Genomic DNA, 21,900 nt, shown 5'->3' with positions numbered 1-21,900 from the left:
GATTAGGGGAAGCCAGCCTTCCCCTGCTAAAAGAAAGAGACTTGTCCCCAGCAGCTTTATCTGACCAAGAGTCCGATGACTCTGAGGTTTTGGATTCTGAAGACATGCCCTTATCTGCCTATGAGGACTCAGATGCAGAGGAATCTATTCCTTTTGCCTCTCTTTCAGAGGATTTTTCTTTTGGTGAAACCCTACATACTTTGAGAGAGCATTTACATTGGGAATGCCAGAATTATCCTAGGTCCAAAAAGAGACTCACGGAATTTTTAGATTTACCACAGCACAAACCCTTAGCTATCACTCTTGTTCTGGATGTTTTGGATGATATCTTTATGGAATCCAGTCTAACTCCTGATACCTTACCCCCTGCTCCCAGGGAACCTGACGGATACTAAAGAGTCCCTGACTCCCACAAATTTCTCTTCAAAAATCTTACTGCTGACCCAGCACTCGTCTCCTAAGGACCTAAAGGAATAAAAGCAACTACAGCTAAGAATCCCACCCCCTCAGACAGGGATTTCCGAACTTTAGACAGATGGGGTAAAAAAGTGTACCTTCACCAGGCATTACCACCTGCGTATCTTTTCCAAATCCAGTGCGGGCTTTGCAACTGCAGTCCTGCAGGGCATACTAGCGAGCCCCAACTCTTCTTGACTGCCTCTACCCATTCTTCAGCTTTGGGAATCAACCCAAGTGTGATAACTGCAACAGTGAAACACGAAGAACATAGTGCAGTTGTGTACACTTGCCATAATGTAGATGTTAGAGTGTATTCACTGTTGCAGACCTGGTTTCCCACCCTCCAGCCCTCTTGTCTCTTTCTTTCTCTCTTCCTTACTCATTACAGGGCTATTGGCATTTGCATTTTACTGGTGGTGTTTTTCCACCATAACTTACCTCCCTATTTGGGGGCTCCTGACATTTGGGGCAAGAAAAACTGATGTAATGCCATCGACTGCCTGTTTTTATACCACTGACTACCTGACATCAGTCCTGAAGCGACAGAAGCTGACGCAGAAATACTAAGGCTCTGGTATTCAGGCCAACTGAGGGCTACCCCAGGCAGGATAACTCAAGTGTGATGACTGCAACAGTGAATACACTATGACATCTACATTTATGATAAGTGTACACAACTGTACTTTTCTGAGATGACTTTGCTACATGGCTGCTACCATCCCCATGCTCCCCCTTGCAAGAATGTATATAAGGAAACTGCAGTGGTACATGAGGTCAGTCTGGACCCAGCACTCTCACTCTCTAGAGTTCAGGGTCCCCTTACTTCCCTGCTTAATGAGAGAACCAAGATGGTGGGTGACCCAGGTATCCCACAACCCAGGGCTCCCTCTTTGGAACCAGATTCCTTCTCAGATGATACACACAGATGCCTCAGATCTAGGGTGGGGAGCCACATTAGGACAAAGGAGAAAGTGCAAGATTTGTGGACAGACAGACACAAACTAGAACACACAAATGTCAGAGAAATGAGAGCAATCCTAGCTCTCCAAGCATTCCTTCCCTTCCTAGAGCAAGGCCCCCTCAAGATATACACAGACAACACTACTGCCCTGTGGTATATCAAACAAGGAGGGATAAGATCCTACCTTCCTATGCAGCTAGCTCTGGCTACCACACAGGGCATCACCCTACAGGCAGCCTACATTCCCTCCCTTCACAACACTCAGGCAGATCTAAGCAATACCAGGTCAAACAACCATGAATGGATGCTTCAGCGCGACACCTTCCTGAACCTGGGCCACTGGTGGGGTACACCTCAGATAGACCTGTCCACCTCCTCCACAAACCGGCAACTACTGGGCTACTGCTCCAGGACTCACGACCCCAAGGCACTGGCAACAGATGCCTTCTCAATAACCTGGAAAGGGAAATTCTTGTATGCATTCCCTCCCTTTCCCCTGATACAGAAGGTACTGCTGAAGATTCAACAGGGCTCACCAAAAGTCTTGCTAGTGACTCCCTATTGGCCAAGACAGCACTGGTTCCCTTTTCTCCTCCTTTTGTCCAAGGGCAATCACCACAAGTTATCCCTGTCAGTGGACCTCATCACACAGCACAAGGGGACCCAGATAAACCCACAGTGGCAGTCTCTACAGCTCACCCTGTGACTGATGAGTCTCTGATCCCCTTTAGACACCTGTGTAACGAGGATGTGCTTAATGTCCTGCAGGAGGCCAGGAAACCCAACACAAGGAAATCCTACACTGCAAAATGGAAAAGGTTTTCTATCTGGTGTCATAGAAGGCATTTGGATCCGCTGCAAAGCGATATGCCTCTTATCCGATCTTACCTGTATGAACTGATGCAGACAGGACTCCCTTATCTCTAAAAGCAGATTTGTCTGTGATTTCTGCCTGCCTTCCCTTAGACTCACCCCTTGCATCCAGACTGCCTGCTAAACTCTTCTTCAAAGGGATGTTACATTTGAGACCACCCAGGAAACCATGCCGTCCACCCTGGGACCTCAACTATGTGCTAGAAAAACTTAATTTCCTTCCTTTTGAACCTGCGGACAAAGTATCCTAAAAACTCGGTACTTGGAAAACAGTTTTACCTAGTGGCCCTCATCTCCACCAGGAGGGTCTCTGAACTACAAGCCCTTGTGGCTATATCACCTTTTTTGGTTTTCCACTCTCCTTCTCCCCTAAAGTTGTGAATGACCTCTCCTTGAACCAGCCCATTCACCTGCCTACTTTTTCCCCAAACCCACAGGGAGACAGAGAATTCTACATTCTTAGATGTGCATCGTCAGCTTAGGTTTTATTTACATAAAAACAAACCTATTAGACAATCAGACCAACTGTTTGTCTCCTTCCACCCCAGGGCCCTGGCGAAGGCTGTGTGCAAACAGACCATTTTGGCATGGATCTCCAGGACCATTTCTTTCTTCTACCTTCACCATGGCAAGACACTCCAGTGCAATGTCAAAGCCCACTCCACCAGAGCTGTAGCCTCTTCTTGGGGCTTTCTTTAAAGGGTTAGACACCAGTTCCATCCTAGAAGCAGCAACTTGGTCCTCAGTACACACCTTCACCAAACACTACAATCTGGACCAAACTTCCATAGCTGGGTTTGCCAGGGCTATCCTGCATGGGTTCTTGGAGACAGCTTCTAAACCACCTCCCCTTCCTCAGTGAGCTTTGGCACTCACCCACTAGTTGAATACTGCAACATTGGAGTAGAAGGATATAGAAAGTTGTGTAAAATCTTATCATAACCATAGATGTCCTTTTCTTCCATGTTGTAGTATTCCTTCCCTCCCACTTTCCCCTTTTCTGAGACTTGCTTCTCCTGGGTGACACTGGACTAGCTATGCCCTTATAGGACTGGCTCTGACTGGGGCTTCTATTGTTCTGAGGGCTGGTGCGTCCCAACGTCACTTTTATGGCCCATGCTTCAGCAGCCATGTCAGACGTCCGACGCACCTACTGAGGACTGAAAAACTTTAGAAACCTGGCCAGACAAGATTGGAAGGAAGAAGGGTAAACCCACTAGCTGAACACTGCAACATGGAAGAGAAGGGCATCTATGGTTATGGTAAGATTTTACACAACTTTCTTTATCCAGGAATGTAGGCAGGGAAATTGGGTGAAGTTTAACCTAAACGTGTCTGTTAATATATTGAGTATGTCATTTGAGTCTGAGTATGTGATATTACTATTAGCTGTGCACAGTGCCTAGCATTATTTATGAGATTTCTAACATAAAGGATACTCTGTGGTTATCCTTCACCGGGATGGCTATTACCTCATGTCTAGCTTTGGTTGATTTGTTAACTCTTCCAATAATGCTGTTGATAAACTTTATTAAATGAACTGCTTCAATCTTCGTTTCAGATTTACCAGCCAATTTCTGTATATCTGACTGTATTCTAAATGTATCTGAGCCTGGCAGTACCTAAGCAGTGTTGTACATACGTAGGAATTTGTATAAGTTTTAGTTTGTAGATTTTGTTGGCACTAATGAGATTTTCTTTACAACCAATCCTCTTATTTTTCTTGCCACCAATTATTTCCAAAGTATTGTTTCTTCTATTGCATTACCTAGACACCCACTAAACAGAAACAAAAGTGCAATAAAAACTGATCTTATGTTGAGAGGTCTGCCTTACAGAAATAACAAAATACAAGAGGGTAGGCTCCACAAATGTAGGTACAGACAGTACCTTGCGCACAATAAACTACTGGATTTTACGTGGATTTATGTGGACTGCTACACAAGAGTTTTGTTCCTATTAATTTACTTCTTGAACTGTTATTTTTATTTTTGAAGTTCACCACCTTGGATACATTTGTGGAGCCTAACCTCTTGTATTTCGTTGTTTTATGCTACGTGCTTTGTGATTTTGGTGCCTTACAGAAATACATTTGTGAGCCTGAATGATATTCTTTCCAATATATCTGAAGTCATTTTATATAGTCCTGCAACTTTATTATCATGTGTGTCATGGAGCTTTTCTCCCCGGGCCTCTACTGAAAATGGACATATATCCAGTTAGACTAGCCCGGTCAACAAATGTAAAATAAAATAAAATAAATAATAAATAAATCATCTTCTGCATCTCATTTAGAAATTTTAAAATATAGGAGAGAGAGAGAAAACAGATGGTTGGCCCGTTTTTATAGCTGAATAGTGAGGACTGCCTTTAAGCATTAAAGAATTCTCGTTGTTTTATTTACTTGTCTTTCATATTTTTCTCAGTTATTCATGGTTGACTTTTTCCAATATTTGTTTTTTTAAAGTAATAGCAATAGTAGTTATTAAATTGAATAATATGTGTGATTTTTTTATGCAACACTTCCACGAGGAAGGAATTATTTCACCAAACAGCCTGTTATCAGGAAGAAAATGGAATTCCTTCTTACAGTTAGAGAAAAAGTAATATCACATATTGTTTCTTGAAGCCTTTAGAGAACTATCAGGTTGAAAATAAATGGTTAATCGTGGCTTAGCTTTTTAAACCTGTCAGATCCAAGTGAGTTTGATAATGTCTTTGCTCTGTGTGAATAATACTGCTGATGTGATGGATATATAAATGTTGTACACATGCTTCTGCTGCTGTAGCAAACTTTTCATTGATATACTTACCAGCTTCATATCCTTTTGTCATATCTGAACAGATGTTTGTGATGTACTGATATTAGCTGCTGTTTGCTGCATTGTTTAAATTAAGTACCACTTGACCAGTCTACTATTGTCAGCTAATTTTTGTTATGCTGAGCAGAGCCATATATGTATTTATACATGTAGGGATAGTGGGTATTACTGCTGTCTACCTGTGCTCACATTTCATTATACTGTTTAATGCTTTAGAATATGCTGTCTCCTGCTGGGGTACACTACTCCAGTGCAAGCACATTGCTCTGTACCAGAGTTAATATCACTTTTACTTTCTGTCTGTTCACCGATTCATTTTATTTGTTTGTACTAATTATCTAGTATAGAGCAGTGATCCACACAGGCCATTTCAGACTCTGCCCAGAAGCACTGTCATTAAATGATGTACACAGAGTCGCACAGTTGACAAATGAGGACTACGTGAATCAAGCCATGGATACATGGCGCAGCTTGTTAACAGCTCATAGCTTTAATCCTCTGAAATACTGCCTGATGTTTTTGCTTTGAAAAACAGTAATAGTGTTTTGTGCCTTCAGCATTTCAAATGAAGCTATGTTAGTCTGCTCTGCACTCAATTAGCCAACAGATGTTCACAAACTCCTGCTTTCTGAAATATAACACTGTATTAATTTGTACTACATTCATCACACTTATTAAGCTTGTACAAATAGTGGAGGGCTTTGCCCACGTATGCATCCTAGTGTAATAACTTAACATGAGCATAGGAGTTTGGCCATGTCTTAGCTGGGAAGTGTTTATTGCAATAAACAGGACAGATTTTATTATTGTTGCAATATTTTCTGATTATTTGCCTTTGTGTCGCTTTAATTTTATAGTTGTCTTTAAAAGGCTGTCTAATTCTCTCATTATTTCAGATAAAGCCTTCTGCGCCACCACTCCAAGTGATAACCTGGGCTCGAATTATATTGGATGAGGCCCACAATATAAAGAACCCCAAAGTCCAAACTTCGCAAGCAGTCTGTAAGTTGAGGGCTGGTAAACGCTGGGCTGTCACAGGAACCCCAATTCAGAACAACCTGCTGGATATGTATTCTCTGTTGAGGTAATACAGCAGTATCTGTAGAATAGCAGCTTACTGTTTGGGGGGGTGTATATATATGTATGTATATATATCATGGACTATAAGAAGTGTAATTGAGCCTGTGAATTGTTTTGCTCTTGGACATTAGTGGTACATGGTAAATTATGAGTAAATAAACATTAAACAGGCTTTTTTATGAAGAGGTGCTGGTGCTGCACACACATGCCATTTAACATTCCTTCTAAAGTTACAAATCATATTTTTTACATTAAATCTGTATTGTATGCTTATTAAGAAAGATTTAGCAGATTCCGTTATATCAATTTAAGCATGTTAATTGAGAGACAAATGAAATGAGGATTGCAAGTTTATATCTTCATGAAAGGCTACTCTCAAGGTAAATCCTAAAGACTAAAACAAAGCTGCTTTAGTCTGTCCATATTTTGTAGCTGTTCTATTCTCTTGCAACAACCATTAAATGAGACTTCACAGAAGTAGTGGTAATGTTGTACGTACATTCGTTCTAACCTCTTTGGAGCCATGAGTCTTTTAGATACATTTCACTGGTGTATGATTTGGTGATTAGAGCACTGAGTTAGCTGTTGCTATCACCAATTTCCTTGATAGCTGACCTGTTAATCTGACCATTGGACATTGTTTCATCTGGATGTTTTTTCCTTTAGAATCAATAAATGTGCTTGTAGAAGTAGGCACATAGTCCTTAAAGATTTCATATTTTTTGTCTGAAGCCAGGTCTTTATTGCTGATCCCTGAAAGCATTCGAAGTTTTCCAAAACCACTAGATTAAGGAGACCTAAGGTTGTAAATTCCTGTTTAACTGAAGCTTACAGGAGTTATAAAAACTTTCCAGTCCCCAAAAGAAGGTGGACAAAAGTAATGTTTGTACTCCTTATTTCATAATTAAAGAAAAAAGGCGAAATACATTGAACATGTTGTTCTGAGTTCAAAATGGAAAAGAAAACAATGCTGAAAAATCAGCGAGAACGTGGGAGTGACAGGAAAGTATGAATTGCATGTCATTTTCCAGTTTCACTGAGGAAATGGACGCGGTGGTGGTGCTGCAGTAGCATTGTCGCCTCACAGTTAGACGTTACCTGTTCGATTCTCAGAGTGTCTTCTGTGAGGCGACGTGTGAACAGGCGGTCCTTCGTTGATGGTTGTGCGTTAGGCCCGGCAAGCCAGTACGTAAAACTCTACTGCCAATCATTAGCGGACTGGAGTTCCACTGTGGCGACCCCTAACCGGGAAAAGCCGAAAGACACAAACAAACTGAGGAAATGGACACAACTTTAACGGGTTTCACTTCTGGTTCACAGAAGCCAGTCACTGTGATGGTAAAAACAAAATTTGCTTACATCAGTTCCTGGTACATGTAAAGTAGCTATAAATCAAAACTGCCTTCAGGAATAAATCCAGGTTCTTGTATCTCAAAAATAAATTAAATTCACACAGAGCCAGGAATACGCAGCCGAAACCTTTTGGTATTGGAGGAGAAGCATAAAACTAATAAAAATTATAACCAGTGCAATTCTTTAGTGCTTTCATGTCATGGGTACTTCTTCAGCAAATAAACTGAAGAAACACCTGTGGCATGAACACACTAAAATCATTAATCTTTTACCTGCTATGTTTATTTTATTATATTGGTTTTTTTTTTTTGCTTCTGCTTGGTATTGAATACAGATGTTCTTCATGTTTCACTGTTGCAGTCATCACATTTGGGTTATCTGTTTGCAGTAGCCCTCATTCGGCCTGATTATCAAAGTCTTGGGTCCTGCGTCGGTTGCTGTGTCATCTTCCATGACGTCAGGTAGTCAGCGGTATAAAGCATGCAGCCGACGCCATTTTATCAGTCTTTCTTGCCGTGTGGTGCCCGAAGCAGAAGCAGTTCGCAAGTGCCGGTCGTCCGACTCCTGAAATTTTTGTGTTTGAGTTTCAGAACCTAAGTCTTCAACTAAAGCTAAGTACCCCTTGGGGAAACTTTTTCTTGCTCTTATCCGATGTCAGTTAAAGTCAATAATTGTATTTCTTTTGGAAAGCAAATACCTCATAAAGATTTTCTTCGTACTGTATTCCTTGCCTAGGCCCTGACCATGACATACCTCGCTTGTCGGTTTTGTGCCTTATTTAAGTGACAGCCTATTCGTCGTCTGTATATTTACGCTTCTAAATATTTTGGTACTCTGTTCAATTATCCAGATATGTCTTAGGTAAGCCATCCGACTACCAACATTCTGAAAAAACGCAAAGATAAAGACAGAGATAGGCCGCCTAGGTCCAAAGCTGCTGACAACGCATCTCCTAAGCTAGTAGCCAGTTCGCCGGTACTCAGTGAGGCGCTTTCGCAGCCCCTGATACCCGCTACTTCAGTTTCGCAGGCCTCTACTGAGACCCATTCAGAGTCCGGTATGCCGTGAGATGCTTTAACTATGGAACCTGCGGATGTCTCTACCTTGGATGGGTCTGGAGCCGCTGTGCAGGCACCGGCTTTTGAGGGTGTATTCAGGCCTACTGACTTGCATATTAAACCGACACCATTTTTCTTCAAAGCCTAAAACTCGAACCATGCCTAGAAAACAGATGCCCAGACCGCATGGTCAGGCCTCTATGCCTAAAAAACAAATGATAAGAATGGCTGAAGACCTTATTATTTTAATCAGAGGAAGCCAACCTTCCCCCTCTAAGAGACCTAGGACTGAATTTGCTTATGACACTTCTGATCAGGATTCTGAAATTTCTGTTTCCTCTGATGACCAGGATTTACCTTTATCTACCTATGAGGATTCTGATGCTGAGGACTCTGTTCCCTCTGCACCCCCCCCCCCCCCCAGAGGATTTCTCTTTTGGTGAAACCTCGCATACTCTTAGGGTGCATTTTCTCTGGGAAAGCCAGGATTACTCTGATTCTAAAAAGAGGCTTAGGGATTTCTTATTCCTGCCCCAACACAGGCCTTGACATTGTTGATGATGCCTTTTTGGAATCTAGCTTGGCCCCTGATTCTTTACCTCCTGCTCCCAGAAAACCTGATAGATATTACAGGGTTCCTGACTCTCACAAGTTCCTTTTTAAAAATCCTACTGCAGATCCTGAGACCATTTCACAGGGACCCACGGGCATTAAGACTACTACTGCCAAAAATCCTACCCCCTCTGATAGAGATTCTAGGGCACTGGATAGATGGGGTAAGAAGGTATACACTTCTGCAACCTTGGCCATTAGGGCCTTAAACTGCCAGTTTCATATGTTAAAGAATCAGCAGCATATTACTGGACTCCTTAAACAGAAAAGATGTTGATTCCTGACTGTGCTGAAATTAAGGATTTACAGGATTTAATGCATTCTGCTGAACAGGTTGGAAAACATACTTTGCATTGTGATTTTGATTCATTAGAGGCATCTTGCAGGGCTGCTGTCACTGGGTCTGTACTTAGAAGGTATGCTTGGCTTAAGGAGCAATCTTTGCCAGATCATGTTAAAGCTAAATTGCTGGATGATCCCTTAAATCAGGACTGCCTGTTTGGCAGCAAAGCAGAAGAAGTACTTAAAAAGATGGAGGAAAAAGCTAAATCTATGCAAACTGTTAAAGATTTCCTACAAGTACAGCCTCCAAGATTTAGTAGGCATTGGCCCTCTAAGTATTGGTCCTTTCCTGCCTCTTCCAGGCTTTCTCAGTCCAAACCCAAAACCAGCAGAACACCCAGGCTTCAGTCCCAGGGTACACACAGGACTAAGCAGTGGGGGGGGGGCGGGCTCCCACTTCTAAATCAGGGAGTAGTAAACTGTCTCAATGACTTAACTTTAAAACTTCCAAGCCCTTCTCAACTGACTGCTCCTTTAGGGGGGAAAGATTGCTCTGCAGGCAAAAAACTGGGAACTCATTACCCAGGACAAATGGGTTTCAAATATAGTTTCCCAAGGATACAGATTTCACTTCAATACGCTACCAACCCCAAATGGATCTACCCCCAAATCAGTGGGCAGAGACTCAAAAGTAAGTACTCTCTCTCTTAAGCATAAGGGCTATTCAAACTGTACCAGAAGAGGAAAAGGGACAAGGTTTCTACTCATGATTTTTCCTGGTACCCAGAAAAGACAACTCATGGCATCCTATACTGGACCTTTCTGTCCTAAACACCTTTTTGGTGATCCCAAAATTCAAGATGCTAACCCTTCACCAGTTGCTTCCTATGCTAGGCAAGGATGCCTGGTTGGCAACACTGGATCTAAAGGAAGCCTACCTGCACATCCCAATCAGGGAATCTTGCAGAAGATACCTACGCTTCAAAGCAGGCTACATGCACTATCAGTTCTCTGCAGTGCCCTTTGGCTTATCTACTGTGCCCAGGGTATTCACAAAGTGCCTAGCTCCAGTCATTGCATTTTGCAGGCAAAGAAATATTCAAATATACCCATACCTGGATGATTGTCTAATTCAGGCAGAAAGCCAGGACATACTTTTGAATCATCTGGCATTTGTATAAAAGGTGCTAACTTGTCTGGGGTACACCATAAATGAAAAGAAATCACATATTGTACCCTGTCAACAAATTATATTCCTGGGAGCAAGCTTGAACACAACTTCCCAGATGGCTTTCCTCACGCCAGAGAAACAAATTCATTTGACAACTTACTTCAAACTAATGGCCACAAAAGCCCTGCTGTCTGCTAGGCAAATACTGCAAACCTTGGGGATCATGGGCTCCTGCATTCTCCTAATTCCATATGCAAGACTGTATATGAGGAAACTACAATGGTATCTAAAAAGCCTATGGTGTCAACATTCTCAGCATCTAGAAGCAATGATTCCTATCATACCTTGCCTACAGTTAGAGTTCCTTTGGTGGGCAGAGGCTTGCCACCAAAACAAGGGACTACCATTCACTCTACCCCCTGCTGCCCAAACCCACACAACAGACGCATCAGACTATGCATGGGGGGCTCAGGGAAATGCATTCAGGGCAAATGGAACCCAAGTCAAATGCATCTGCATATCAATCAAAAAGAAATGTTAGCTGTACAGAATGCTCTGACAGCCTTCAAGGACTACATTCTTCCAGGACAACTAATGGTAAAGATGGACAGCACCACGGTTATGTGGTACATAAGCAGGGGGGTACACATTCCTACCCCCTCTGCAGACTAGCCATGGCATTGTCGAACACAGCCTTGAGCTACCAAGTGCATCTACAAGCTCAATTCCTGCCAGGAAAATTGAATACACTGGCAGACGGGCTGAGCAGAAACCTCATGGGCCCACATGAGTGGAAACTGGAACTACGGATTTTCAACATGTTGACAAGCGAATGGGGAGCCCAGACATAGATCTATTTACCTCCCCCCAGAACTACCAGTTGGGCAAATTTTGCACAAGGACTCCCCCACAAACAAGCATGGAAAGTGGATGCTCTGTCCTTCAGCTGGAAAAACCTATCAGTCTATGCCTTCCCCCCTCTGCTCTCCAAAGTTCTACTAAAAGTCAAACAGGGCAAACCTGGGATGATTTTGATTGCTCCAGACTGGTTGCGCCAACACTGGTACCCCCTCCTGCGCAGTGTGTCACAATTATCTCTATGGCACCTGCCTCAGACTCCTTCCCTGCTGTCTCAGCAGGAGAACCAAATTCTGCACCCTCCGCTTCCAACATTGAACCTTGTAGCCTGGCTAATCACTTAAATTCACCCTTATCCCTCAGCAAACCTGTGATGGATGTCATCTTGGAGGCAAGGAGACCTAGTACTAGAAAATCTTATGTTGACAAATGGAAAAGATTCTGTGCCTGAAACCAATCTTTAGGGATGAGCACAGCAGCGCCCAATTTACCTCAGATTTTGCAATACTTAACTGAGATGCTTCACAAGGGCCTGTTTTTTCCTCCATTAAAATCCACGCCTCAGCTATTTCAGCTTATTATAACACAGAACCTCCCCTCTTCTCTCAGCCTCTGCTCAAGCAGTACCTCAGAGGGGCGAAAAACTTGAGACCACCCAGGAGAGCTCCAACCCCTGCCTGGGACCTTAACTGTGTTTTGGAGAAACTCACTCTGCCTCCTTTCGAGCCATCTGCTACTGCAGACTTAAAATTTCTTTCTTAGAAAACAGCCTTCCTTTTAGCAATCACTTCAGCTAGAAGGATGTCTGAATTACAGGCCTTTATGGCAGTGGAGCCTTTCATCACCTTTCATACGGACAGGGTATCTCTGAGGACCAATCCATCATCCAGTCCTGGATGTTTTTCGTGTTTCACTGTTGCAGTCATTACATTTGGGTAATCTGCTGGCAGGTTGCCCTCAGTCAGCCTGATTAACAAAGTCTTGGGTCCTGCGTCTGTTGCTGTCCCTTCTTCCATGACATCAGGTCGTCAGGGGTATAAAACATGCAGCCGACGCCATTACATCAGTCTTTCTTGCGGTGCCCGAAGCAGAAGCAGTTTGCAAGTGCCAGTCGGCCGACTCCTGAAATTTTCGTTTTCGAGTTTCAGAACCAAAGTCTTCAACTAAAAGCTAAGTACCCCGTTGGGGAAACTTTTTCTTGCTCCTTACCGATGTCAGTAAAAGTTAATAATTGCATTACTTGTGGGAAGCAAGTACCTCATAAGGATTTTCATTTGTACTGTATTCCTTGCCTAGGCCCTGACCACGACGTACCTTGCTGTCGGTTTTGTGCTTTATTTAATCAGCGCACTATCCATCTTCGGCACATTTTTGCTTCTAAATATTTCGGTTCTCGGTTTAATTATCCAGAAATTACATTGGTTAGCCATCCGATTACTGAAAAAACGCAAAGAAAAAGAGAGAGACAGGCCATTGAGGTCCAAAACTGCCGACGACACTTCTCCTAAGCCAATCGCCAGTTTGCCGGTAATCCGTGAGGGGCTTTTGCAGCCCCTGATACCCGCTACTTCTGATTCGCAGGCCTCTACTGAGACCCATTCAGAGTATACCGCGAGATGCTTCACCTATGGAACCTGCGGATGTCTCTACCTTGGATGGGTCCGGAGCTGCTGTGCAGGCACCGGCTTCTGAGGGTGTATTCAGGTCTACAGACTTGCATATTAAACTGACTCCACCTTCAATTCTAAGGCTTAAATCTCGATCTATGTGTAAATAAAACAACGCCCAGGCCACATGTTCAGGCCCCTATGCCTAAAAAACAAATGATCAAAATGGCTGAAGATTTAATTACTTTAATCTGGGGTAGTTAACCCCCCTGAGAGGCCTAGGGCTGAGCTTGACTATGAATCTTCTTAACCGGACTCTCTTTCTTCTTACTCTTCTAATGACCTGGATTTGTCCATACCTACTTATGAGGATTCTGATGTAGAGGATTCCCTCTAACCCCCCCCCCCCCAACGGACTTCTCTTTTGGGGAAACCTTACATACCTTAAGGGAGCATTTCCACTGGGAAAGTCAGGAATTTTCTGACTCCAAAAAGAGGCTTAGGGATTTCCTTCTACCTCAGCATAGGCCTTTGGCTGTATACCTCCTGTACTAGATTGTTGTTGATGTGTTTTCGGAATCCATTATGGCCCCTGATTCCCTGCCTCTGGCCCCTAGTAAACCAGACAGATACTACAGGGTTCCTGAGTCCCACAAATTCCTTTTCAAAAATCCTGTGGCGGACCCTGAAACCATTTCTCAAGGGCCCAAGAGCATTAAGGCCTCTACTGCTATAAATCCTACCCCTTCTGATAGAGACCCCAGGGCACTGGATAGATGGGGTAAAAAAATTTATACTCAACCTTGGCAGTCAGGGCTTTAAACTGTCAATTTCATATGCTGAAATGTCAGCAGCATATCATGGGATTGCTTAAACAGAAAATTATGTTGATTTCTGACTATGGAAAATAAAGATTTACAGGACTTACTGCATTCAGCTGAACAAGTTGGAAAACATACTTTGCAATGTGTTTTTGATTCTTTAGAGGCCTCTTGCAGGGCTGCTGTTACTGGGTCTGTGCTTAGAAGGCATGCTTGGCTTAAGGAGCAGTCTCTGCCTGATCATGTCAAAGCAAAATTGTTGGATGCTCCTTTGCATCAGGACCATCTGTTTGGCAGTAAGGCTGAAGAAGTTCTTAAAAAGATGGAAGATCAAGCTAAATCTATGCAAACTGTGAAAGATTTCTTACAAGTGCAACCTCCAAGATTTAGTAGGCACTGGCCTACGAAGAACTGGTCCTTTCCAGCTCCTTCCAGAATCCACTCAAGCCAAACCCAGACACTCCAAAGGCACCAGGTTTCAGTCCCAAGGGACTCTCAGAACTAAGCAATGGGGTGCTTCCACTTCAAAATCTGGAAATAACAAGGCACCACCCTATGGTAAACAGTCTCAATGACTTTCCTTTAAAATTACCAAGCACTTACCTCTTAGCTGCCCCTTTGGGGGGAAAACTGTCTCTTCATGCAAGAAACTGGCTATTTCAAAACAAACCATTTCTAAATGGATAAGCCATTGCATTCATTTCTGCTATAAGCACCATGGAAAACCTATCCCCCAGGGGATCAGATCTCATTCCACCAGGGCTGCATCTACTTCTACAGCCTTTCTCAGAGGTGTTCCTACCAGGGATATCCTAGAAGCTGCTACCTGGAGTTAAGTTCATACTTTCACCAAGCATTATCACTTACCAATTTTCTCTAAATTCAGAGCTGGCTTTTCCACTGCTGTTTTGCAGGGCCTTATAGCTGGTCCTAATGCTGTATAAATCCATCCTCCCAACCATAGCTTTGGGAATCTACCCAAATGTAATGACTGCAACAGTGAAACACGAAGAACATAGTACAGTTGTGTACACTTACCATAAATGTAGATGTTCGAGTGTATTCACTGTTGCAGTCCTGGTTACCCTCCTTCCAGCCCCCTGTTTTTCTCTTACTATATCTCTACTTTCTTTTACTATGCTTAAAAGCCTTTTTGGTGTATTTGCTTTTGTTTGGAGGTATACTTTTGTGTTTTCAATTGCTTATATATATATATATATATTTTGCTCCCCATTTGGGGGGCACCTGACATTTGGGGCAAGAAAAACTGATGTAATGACGTCGGCTGCATGTTTTATACCCCTGACAACCTGACGTCATGGAAGAAGGGACAGCAGCCGACGCAGGACCCAAGACTTTGTTAATCAGGCCGACTGAGGGCAACCTGCCAGCAGATTACCCAAATGTAATGACTGCAACAGTGAATACACTCTAACATCTACATTTATGGTAAGTGTACACAGCTGTACTTTACCCTCCCTCCAGCCCCCTGTCTTCTGTTGTCTATACCTCCATTCTTGTTTACTATACTTAAAGCTTTCTGGTGTATTTGCTTTTTGTTGGAGGTGTAACCTTGTATATAATTGCTTCCCATTATGGGGGAACCTGACATCTGGGGCAAGAAAAACTGATAAAATGGCGTCGGCTGCATGTTTTATACTCCTGATGACTTGACGTCATGGAAGAAGGGACAGCAACTGACGCAGGACCCAAGACTTTTGTTAATCAGGCCGACTGAGGGCAACCTGCCAGCAGATTACCCAAATGTAATGACTGCAACAGTGAATACAATCGAACATCTACATTTATGGTAAGTGTACACAACTGTACTTTTGCAAGTGCCGGTCGGCCGACTCCTGAAATTTTCATTTTCGAGTTTCAGACCTGAAGTTTTCAAAAAGATAAGTACCCCATTGGGGATCCTTTTTTCTTGCTCAAACAAATGTCAGAAAAAATTAATTGTCTTGCCTGTGGAAAGCAAATGCCTCATAGAGATTTGTATTCTTACTACATCGCCTAGACCACGATGTCCCTCGCTGTCGGTTTTGTGCTTTGTTCAACACCCGAAGTATTCATCATCGGGCTACTTTTGTAGCTAAATACTTTCGTTCTCCAGTCTCCAAAATGGCTTCATTAAGCCATCCGGCTACTGATCTTCTGAAAAAACGTAAGGATAAAGACAGAGACAGACCACATATTTCCAAAACTGCCGACGACGCTTCCGTTAAGCTAGTTGTCAGTCCACCGGTACTCAGTGAGGCGTTTTTGCAGCCCCTGATACCCGCTTCTGCAGATTCGCAGGCTTCTGCTGAGACCCATTCGGAGTCCGGTATGCCCCAAGATGCTTCTTCGACTGCGGAACCTGTGGATGTCTCTACTTTGGATGGGTCCAGAGCTGCTGTGCAGGCACCGGCTTCTGAGGGTGTATTCAGGCCTACGGATTTTCATATCAAACCATCGACTTTGTTTCAAGCTAAAAATACTGAATTCCTTAGGCCTAAAGCTCACACTACACCTAGAAACCGATGACCAAAGCGCATTCTCAGGTCCACATGCCTCAAAAAATTATTAGGATGGCTGAAGACCTTATTACCTTAATTAGGGGAAGCCAGCCTTCCCCCTCTAAGAGATCTAGAACTGAATTTCCTTCTGATTCTTCTGATCAGGAATCTGATATCCCTATTCCTTGTGACTACCAGGATTTACCCTTATCTACTTATGAGGATTCTGATGCAGAGGATTCCATTCCCTCTGCTTCCCCTCCAAAAGATTTCTCTTTTGGTGAAACCTTGCATACCCTTAGGGAGCATTTCCGCTGGGAAAGCCAGGACTATTCTCAGTCCAAAAAGAGACTTGAGGAATTCTTAAACCTGCCTCAGCACAGGCCTTTAGCTATCTCTCCTGTTCTGGAGATCGTAGATGATGTTTTCTTGGAATCCAGCCTTACCCCCAGACACTTTGCCCCCTGCTCCCAGGAAATCTGACAGGTACTACAGATTACCTGACTCTCACAAATTCCTCTTCAAGAACTCTACTGCGGATCCAGAGACCATTTCCCAAGGACCTAAAAGCATTAAGGCTACTACTGTCAAAAATCCTACCCCTTCTGACAGGGATTCTAGGGCTTTAGACAGATTGGGTAAGTAGGTATACAGCTCTGCTACTCTGGCCATTAGGGCTTTAAATTGCCAGTTTCATATGTTGAAAAGTATTAGCAACATATTATGGGATTAATTAAACAGAAAATGATGTTGATTCCGGACTGTGCTGAACACAAAGATTTACAAGAGTTGATGCATTCTGCTGACCAAGTTGGTAAACATACTTTGCAATGTGGTTTTGATGCTTTAAGAAGCATCTTGCCGGGCTGCTGTCACTGGGTCTGTACTTAGAAGGCTTGCTTGGCTTAAGGAACAAGACTTGACAGATCATGTTCAAGCCAAATTACTGGATGCACCCTTAAACCAAGAGCGCCTTTTTGGCAACAAAGCAGAAGTCCTTAAAAGAATGGAGGAAAAAGCAAAATGTATGCAAACTGTTAAAGATTTCTTACAAGTACAGCCACCTAGATTCAGTAGGCATTGGCCTTCAAAGAACTGGTCCTTTCCAGTTCCTCCCAGGCCTTCTCAGTCCGAACCCAGTAGCAGCAGACCACCAAGACTTCAGTCTCAGACAATGCACAGATCTAAGCAGTGGGAGGGTCCCACTTCCAAAGCAGGGAGTAGTAGGCCACCCCCTATGGAAAAATTGCACAATGACTTAACTCTCCCAAGCCTTGCTCAAATACTTGCACATTTAGGAGGAAAGCTCGCCCTTCATGCAAGAAACTGGGAATTCATTACAGAAGACAAATGGGTTTTAAGCATAGTTTCCCTAGGAAAAAGATTCCACTTCCACACTCTCCCACCCCCCCAAGTGGATGGCCAGACCTTCCCCCCAAACCAGTGGGCAGAGGCCCAAAAACAAGTGCTCTCTCTCTCTCCTCAGCATCAAGACTATTCAGCCTTTTCCAGCAGCACAAAGGGGACAAGGTTTCTATTCAAGACTGTTCCTGGTTCCCAGAAAAGAAAACTCCTGGCGTCCTATCCTGGACCTGTCTACCCTTCCTGGTGGTTCCAAAATTCAAAATGCTAACTCAACAGCTTCTTCCTATGCTAGCCAAGGATGCCTGGCTGGCAACCCTAGATTTAAAAGAAGCTTATCTGCACATCCCAATCAGGGAATCTTGGAGGAAATACCTACTTCCCTTTGGCTTATCTGCTGTGCCCAGGGTATTCACAAAGTGCCTTGCTCCAGCCATTGCAATTTGCAAACAGAGAAATATTCAGATTTACCCATATTTGGACGATTGCCTGATTCAGGCAGTCTCAGGACTTACTATTACAGCACCCGGCATTTGTAAAGAGACTTCTAACTTCACTGGGATACACCATCGACGAGAAGAAATCACACCTATTACCCTGCCAACATATTGTATTCCTGGGAGCAAGCTTGAACACAAATTCCCAGAAGGCATTCCTCGCTACAGAGAAACAAGTTTATTTGACAACCTGCTTCAACCTACTGGCCACAAAAACCCAGCTATCTGCAAGGAAAATCCTGCAAGCCCTGGGGTTCATGGCCTCTTGCATTCTGCTAATTCCATGTGCAAGACACTGAGTATGAGGAAATGTCAATGGTATCTAAAAACTATTCCTATCATTCCTTGCCTAAGGGCAGAGTTCTTTTGGTGGGCAGAGGCATGCTACCACAAGGGACTCCCTTTCACTCTACCCCCCTACTGCCCAAACCCTGCCCAACTAAATTCACTGGCAGATGACTTAAGCAGAAATCTCATGGATCCACACGAATGGAAACTGGAACACAAAATATTCAAGCTCCTGAGAAACAAATGGGGGACACCAGTGGTAGACCTGTTTGCCTCCCCTCAAAACTACCAATTGAACAAACACTGCACCAGAACTCCCCACAGTCAAGCATGGAAAGTGGATGCCCTGTCCTTTATCTGGGAGGGCCTCTCAGTTTATGCCTTCCCCCTCTGCCTCTCCTCTCGAAGGTCCTTTTAAAGATCAAACAGGACAAGCCAAGGACAGTACTGATTGCACTGGACTGGACATGCCAGCACTGGTACCCCCTTTTGCTCAGTCTGACAGTGCTGTAACCATGGCACCTGCCTCAGACCCCTTCCCTGCTGTCCCAGCAGGCGGGCCAGATTGTGCACCCTCAGCTTCAAACCCTGAACATTGCATCCTGGCTAATTCCCTGAGATCACCTCTAGCAACACTCAGTAAGCAGGTGCTGGATGTCATTCTTGAGGCAAGAAGGCCTAGTACTAGAAAATCCTATTCAGAAAAGTGGAAAAGATACTGTTCCTAGAGCCAGTCTCAGGGGATCGGCACAACAGTGCCCATCTTACTTCATATTCTCGATTATTTAACAGAAATGCTCCACAACGGCCTATCTTTCTCTTCAATTAAGATTCGTGCCTCAGCCATATCAGCTCATTATAATACTGAGCCCACCTCTCTTCTCTCATCCACTGCTAAAACAATTCCTTAGAGGGGCCAAAAAGTTAAGACCACCCAGGAGAGCCCCCACTCCAGCTTGGGACCTTAACTTTGTGTTGGAAAAACATATTCTTCCCCCCTTTGAACCAGCTGCTACAGTAGAGTTGAAATTCCTTTCTTGGAAAACAGCTTTACTACTAGCCATCACTTCTGCAAGAAGAGTATCTGAACTGCAGGCCCTCATGGCAGTGGAACCCTTCCTTATCTTCCATGCGGACAGGGTTTCCCTCAGGGCTAATCCATCATTTATGCCCAAGGTGGTGTCTAGTGCGGCTCTGAACCAGTCCATTCATTTGCCTCCTTTTTTCCCTAATCCCCAGAACAAAGGGTAAAGGATACTGCATTCCCTTGATGTGCACAGACAGCTTAGATTCTTTTTGGACAGGACTAAGCCTCTCAGTCCAGCTGCTAGTCAGCTTCGCTGCAGGGGCAGAGGGGGAGGCCAGTTCAAAGCAAACCATTTCCAAATGGCTAGCACATTGCATCCATTTCTGCTATAAGCACCATGGAATACCTACCCCACAGAGGATAACGCATTCCACCAGGGCTGCATCTACCTCTACTGCATTTCTCAGGGGAGTCCCTACCAGGGACATCATGGAAGCTGCAGCCTGGAGCTCTGTACATACATTCACCAAGCATTACCACTTGCCTATTTTTTCTAAATCCAGAGCTGGATTTGCCACAGCAGTCTTACAGGGCCTGATTGCTAGCCTTAATGCTCTTTAACTTCCTCCACCCTTTCTTAGCTTTGGGAATCAACCCAGTTGTGATTACTGCAACAGTGAAACATGAAGAACATAGTACAGTTGTGTACACTTACCATAAGTGTAGATGTTCGAGTGTATTCACTGTTGCAGTCCTAGTTACCCTCCCTCCAGCCCCCTGACTTCTCTTGTCTTTTACCGATCCTCTGTTTGGTATATAGTATATCATGTGTATTTGCTTTTTGCTGGGGGTATTCCATACCTAGAATTGCTTCCTATTGTGGGGACACCTGACATCTGGGGCAAGAAAAACTGATGTAATGGCATCGGCTGCATGTTTTATACCCCTGACGACCTGACGTCCTGGAAGAAACGACAGCATCCAACGCAGAAATCCCAAGACTCTGGTATTCAGGCCGGCTGAGGGCTACCTGCAGGCAGATAACCCAAATGTGATGACTGCAACAGCGAATACACTCTAGCATCTACATTTATGGTAAGTGTACACAACTGTACTTTGCTGATACAGATGCTTCATTAAGCAAACAATGCAGTTGTCTATTGGACAGGCAATGGAAAACAAACCTTGTCCCAGGTATCACATGAAGCCCTGTTGTGGCCTCATCTGCTAAAAAAAAAAAAAAAAAAATTGCCAATGGAAAACCCTTTTTACACACTGGATTATTGGAATCCTCCCCTAAAAGATCCCGCAAGGCGTCTTACAAATCTGGGTATGTAGATTTTATCCTAGAATCACCAGTTGCAGACTTGGATGACAGGGAAAGCATAGCTTTGCATGAGTCATCCTGACAGCCAAAAGTTTGGAAAGTTTATCCATCTGATGCAGATAATGTTAGCCCAGTGACTCAATCTTATCCCTTCAGAGAAGACCATGACATTTATGTTGATTCACTCTTCTGACATCCTGGATGGTCCCAGCCTTTGTGAATATCATGAATGATGCCAGTTGAGCAGCTTGGGACAGCCCTAGAAGTGTAAACATAGTGCCCGGGAAGTCATACAAGATGTTCCAACCATCCAGAATTTGGGTAGTCAGATCACAGACCCCCTCCCAAATGGATTTTATCATTTTAGCAGCAGCGGATCTTAAAAGGACTTCTTATCCCCAGAGGTCAATCACTGGACAAGAAGTCCAGGTCACTGGACAGATTTGGAAAGTCCATGTTCACTTCCTTTTTTCCTGCCCTAAAGAGGTTGCTGTACCTTACTCACATGGTATATTGCCAGATGGAGATCATAGGAACTATACAGCATGTTTGCCCAGCCAATATCCCCTTCTAGATGTGCCACCACCATTTCCAGGAGGACCAAACGTGTTAGGCCGGGATGAACTTGCAGGTATATATTCAGTCATCAAGGTTAGTCCTGAAGGAGGCAAGGGTGTCACTCATTTTAAAATGCAGGGGCAGTTTATCCCAGGGATAAGGGCAGACATTTGGAAATGAATCTATCCATCCACATTGTTTTGTTTATATGTTGTGGAGGTTCAAATTACTTGCTAAGTGCTGCATGTGATTGAGAAGATAGCAGAAGGACAAAAAATGGAGAAGCTCAAAGCCAAGGCTGCTGCCTATTCTAACCTTGCAAACCATGTACTTTGTATCATAACAGCATGGTTGAGATTTCAGTTAGGGCCATGGATGTTAGT

The 21,900-nt window shown here is 43.7% G+C and overlaps 1 protein-coding gene across 1 annotated transcript in view; it reads left to right on the top strand.

The window, feature by feature from the left end:
• The window catches only part of TTF2 (transcription termination factor 2), a 618,261-nt gene that overhangs the window by 28,942 nt on the left and 567,419 nt on the right, over positions 1-21,900 (top strand). The window contains exon 2 of the mRNA XM_044071547.1: positions 6,012-6,199. Within this exon, the coding sequence (XP_043927482.1) occupies positions 6,012-6,199 (188 nt within the window). The remainder of the gene's footprint in view (positions 1-6,011; positions 6,200-21,900) is intronic.

This window comes from Protopterus annectens, chromosome 5.part0 (assembly GCF_019279795.1).
Source record: "Protopterus annectens isolate FY-2018-M chromosome 5.part0, PAN1.0, whole genome shotgun sequence".
Lineage (NCBI taxonomy): Eukaryota > Metazoa > Chordata > Ceratodontiformes > Protopteridae > Protopterus > Protopterus annectens.
The sequence above is the reverse complement of the archived record's forward strand: the minus strand, read 5'-3'. Positions and strand labels throughout refer to the sequence as shown.